This window comes from Corylus avellana, chromosome ca1 (genome assembly GCF_901000735.1).
Source record: "Corylus avellana chromosome ca1, CavTom2PMs-1.0".
NCBI classification, from domain to species: domain Eukaryota; kingdom Viridiplantae; phylum Streptophyta; class Magnoliopsida; order Fagales; family Betulaceae; genus Corylus; species Corylus avellana.
The window spans coordinates 12,216,574-12,219,677 of NC_081541.1; the positions used below are offsets into that span (position 1 = coordinate 12,216,574).

A 3,104-nucleotide genomic window follows, 5' to 3' on the forward strand; every position below is an offset into this window, starting at 1 on the left:
TTTAAGTCTCCAAGTCACCGAGAAATCGTTCTATGATGTTCTCGGTCAGAAATCCCCTCGTTCCCTCGACCAAGACCGACCACCGCTCTCTGTCAATCACATCGCGGAGAGCCCTGAAGATGTTTTTCGAGGTAGTAATTTTGGTGCTGCAAATCAGCGGCCGCTCGGTGATGGGATGGAGCTTTTGAATCCGAACTTTTTTACTAGCAATGAATTTCTGTTGCAATTTCGGAGAGGATTAGAGGAAGCTAGCCAGTTCCTTCCCGTGGAGAAGGGAAGGAAGAATCACGAGAGGGAAGATACAGATTTGGAAGGGAGGAGCAATAAGCAGTCGGCGGTTTCTACGGAGGAGAGTGACTTATCGGAGATGTTCGATAAGGTGTTGCTTTCTACTGATGCGCTTCCTCTGATTTGCGTTAACAATGAAACCCTCCAGAATGAAGCCTCGCAGCCAAATGGTGGGAAGAGTCGTGATAAGAGACAGGGGAAGAAGAAGAAGAAGAAAAAGGAGGATAGGAGTGTTGATTTGGCCACCCTTCTGATCCAATGTGCACAAGCCTTCGCCGGAGGTGACATTAGAAATGCAAATGTGTTAATGAAGCAGATTAGGCAGCACTCTTCCCCTTCCGGTGATGGGTCTCAGAGATTGGCCCATTACTTTGTTAATGCCCTTGAAGCACGCTTGGCTGGCACTGGCACAAGAACTCAAATGTTCTTTAGTTCTTTCGTTCCCAAGAGGTTGTCAGCGTCTCAAATATTGAATGCTTACAAAGCTCTTATTTCAACCTGCCCATTCGTGAGGATGACGGTATTCTTCATAGACAAAATGATTTATAAAGTAGCAGAGAAATCCACAAGTCTTCACATTATAGACTTCGGTATCCAATATGGTTTCCATTGGCCAATTCTGATCGAGAAACTCTCAAAAAGAGCTGGTGGACCTCCCAAGCTACGTATCACCGGTATACAGCTCCCCCAACCTGGATTCCGTCCAACGGAGATGATCGATGAGACCGGCCACCGCTTGGCAAAGTACTCCGAGCAGTTTAATGTTCCTTTTGAGTACCATGCCATTACTTCAAACACCTGGGAGGCCATCAAAATTGAGGACCTCAAGATTGACCGAAATGAGACGCTTGCTATTAACTGTTTGTGCCGGTTTAGGAACCTACTTGATGGGTTGGTTGAAGAGAAAAGTCCACGGGATGCTGTTTTGAGGTTAATCAGGAGGATGAATCCCGACATCTTTGTCCATTCTGTTGTTAATGGATCCTATAACGTCCCCTCCTTCGAGTTGCGGTTTCGAGAAGCACTCTTCTACTACTCTGCATTGTTTGACATATTTGATGCTACTCTACCCCGTGAAAACCAAGAGAGATTGTTTTTAGAGAGAGAGTTCTATGGGAGGGAGGTTATGAATGTTATAGCATGTGAGGGGTTAGAGAGGGTTGAGCGGCCGGAGACATACAAGCAGTGGCAGGTCCGGACAATGAGAGCCGGTTTCCGGCAACTTCCATTGGACCAAGAGCTGATGAACAAATTGAGGTCTAAGTTGAAGGAATGGTACCACAAGGATTTTGAGGTTGAAGAAGATAACCATTGGTTTCTTCAGGGGTGGAAGGGTCGCATTGTCTATGCTTCCACCTGTTGGGTTCCGGCTTAGTTTGTTAATCCTTGTTAAGAATTTTTTTTTTTTTTTTTTTATTTTAGTATGTGTTTTGTGTTTTAAATTTGTTAATGTTTTGGTTTTGAAAAAATCAAAAGAAAAAACGAAAAAGGAAAAAAGAAAAAGAGCAGAACAAAGTTTTATCAAACAAAGTCATGGCTATGATTTACTTTGGTTATGGTGCAAAGATTATTCTCGTTCAATCTTCAATCTCTCTGTTTTGAGAATAGGTCCTCGCTATTTCATTATTAAGGTTAAGTTTGTAAAAATTTAATAGTGTATATGTTTTTACATAGTAAATATATTGTTGTATCATTTAAAAATTTTAATTGACGTAACAGTAACATCTTATACACCGTTAGATACAATCAAATTACATCTTAAGTTTTTTCCGTTCAAATATAGAGGACCCATCAATGTTTTGTACATGCACGTGTACTACAAGCTTGATGATGGCCGGCAAATATTAAACATAATATACATTTTGTTAATTTAGAAATAAGTATATATATAAAATATAAAAAGTTCAAAAATTTACTCTATTTAAATTTCTATACAATAAATATAACTATGCCTTTCTATTTAATAAATTCTCTTTTACCTAAAGCCTTTTTTTACAGCTTTTCCTACAACAGTTTTGCCTATTGTCCCAAAATAAAATAAAATAAAAAAATAAAAATTGGTCAATGAAATTTTGAGGACGTTCTGAGAGAAAATCTTCCTCACACAATTCTTGAAGTTAATTAATTTGGAGCGTGTAAATATGAGAACAGATCCTTTTCGGTCTATTTTGGACTGGAGAATATTCAGTTAATGGTCACGATCTTACAAAGGTCATGAGGTCATAAATAAGACATCTGTTCCATTAATAAAAATAAAATAAAATATTATATATTTTTTTAAAAAAATTATAAAAAATTAAGGTGTGGCTGGTCACCCAGTTGGGGCTGAGTTCTAAGGCCATAAATAGGACATCTGTCCCATTAATATATATATATTTTAAAAAATTATAAAAAATTAAGGGGTGGCTGGCCACCCCATTGGGTGTGGCCAGACCACCCCAGTTGGGGCTAGGGCCTAGGGGTGGCTTCGGCCACCCCAGATAGGCTGGCCTGGGGTGGTCGAAGCCACCCCATGGCCCTTGGGGGTGGTCCGGCCACCCCCAAGGGCTAGATCTAAAAAAAAAAAAAAAGAAAATTCTTCTGGCCCGACCACCCCAAAGGGCCCTGGGGTGGCTTGGGTCACTCCAGACCGACCGGCCTGGGGTGGCCGAAGCCACCCCATGGCCCCACCCCCAAGGGCTTGATCTTACAAAAAAAATAAAAAAATTGTTTGGCCCTTGGGGCTGGTACAGTTCCTACGAGAAACCAACGATATATATAATAGTTTAGGTTTAGGGGTGGTAGGACCACCCCCAGTGCCAATAAATTGGTCAGTA

At 41.0% G+C, this 3,104-nt stretch overlaps 1 protein-coding gene across 1 annotated transcript in view; it reads left to right on the forward strand.

The window, feature by feature from the left end:
• The window catches only part of LOC132182587 (scarecrow-like protein 34), a 5,390-nt gene extending 3,500 nt beyond the window's left edge, over window positions 1–1,890 (forward strand). The window contains exon 2 of the mRNA XM_059595915.1: window positions 7–1,890. Coding sequence (XP_059451898.1) covers window positions 7–1,663 — 1,657 coding nt within the window. The 3' untranslated portion in view covers window positions 1,664–1,890. The remainder of the gene's footprint in view (window positions 1–6) is intronic.
• Window positions 1,891–3,104: the final 1,214 nt, after the last annotated feature.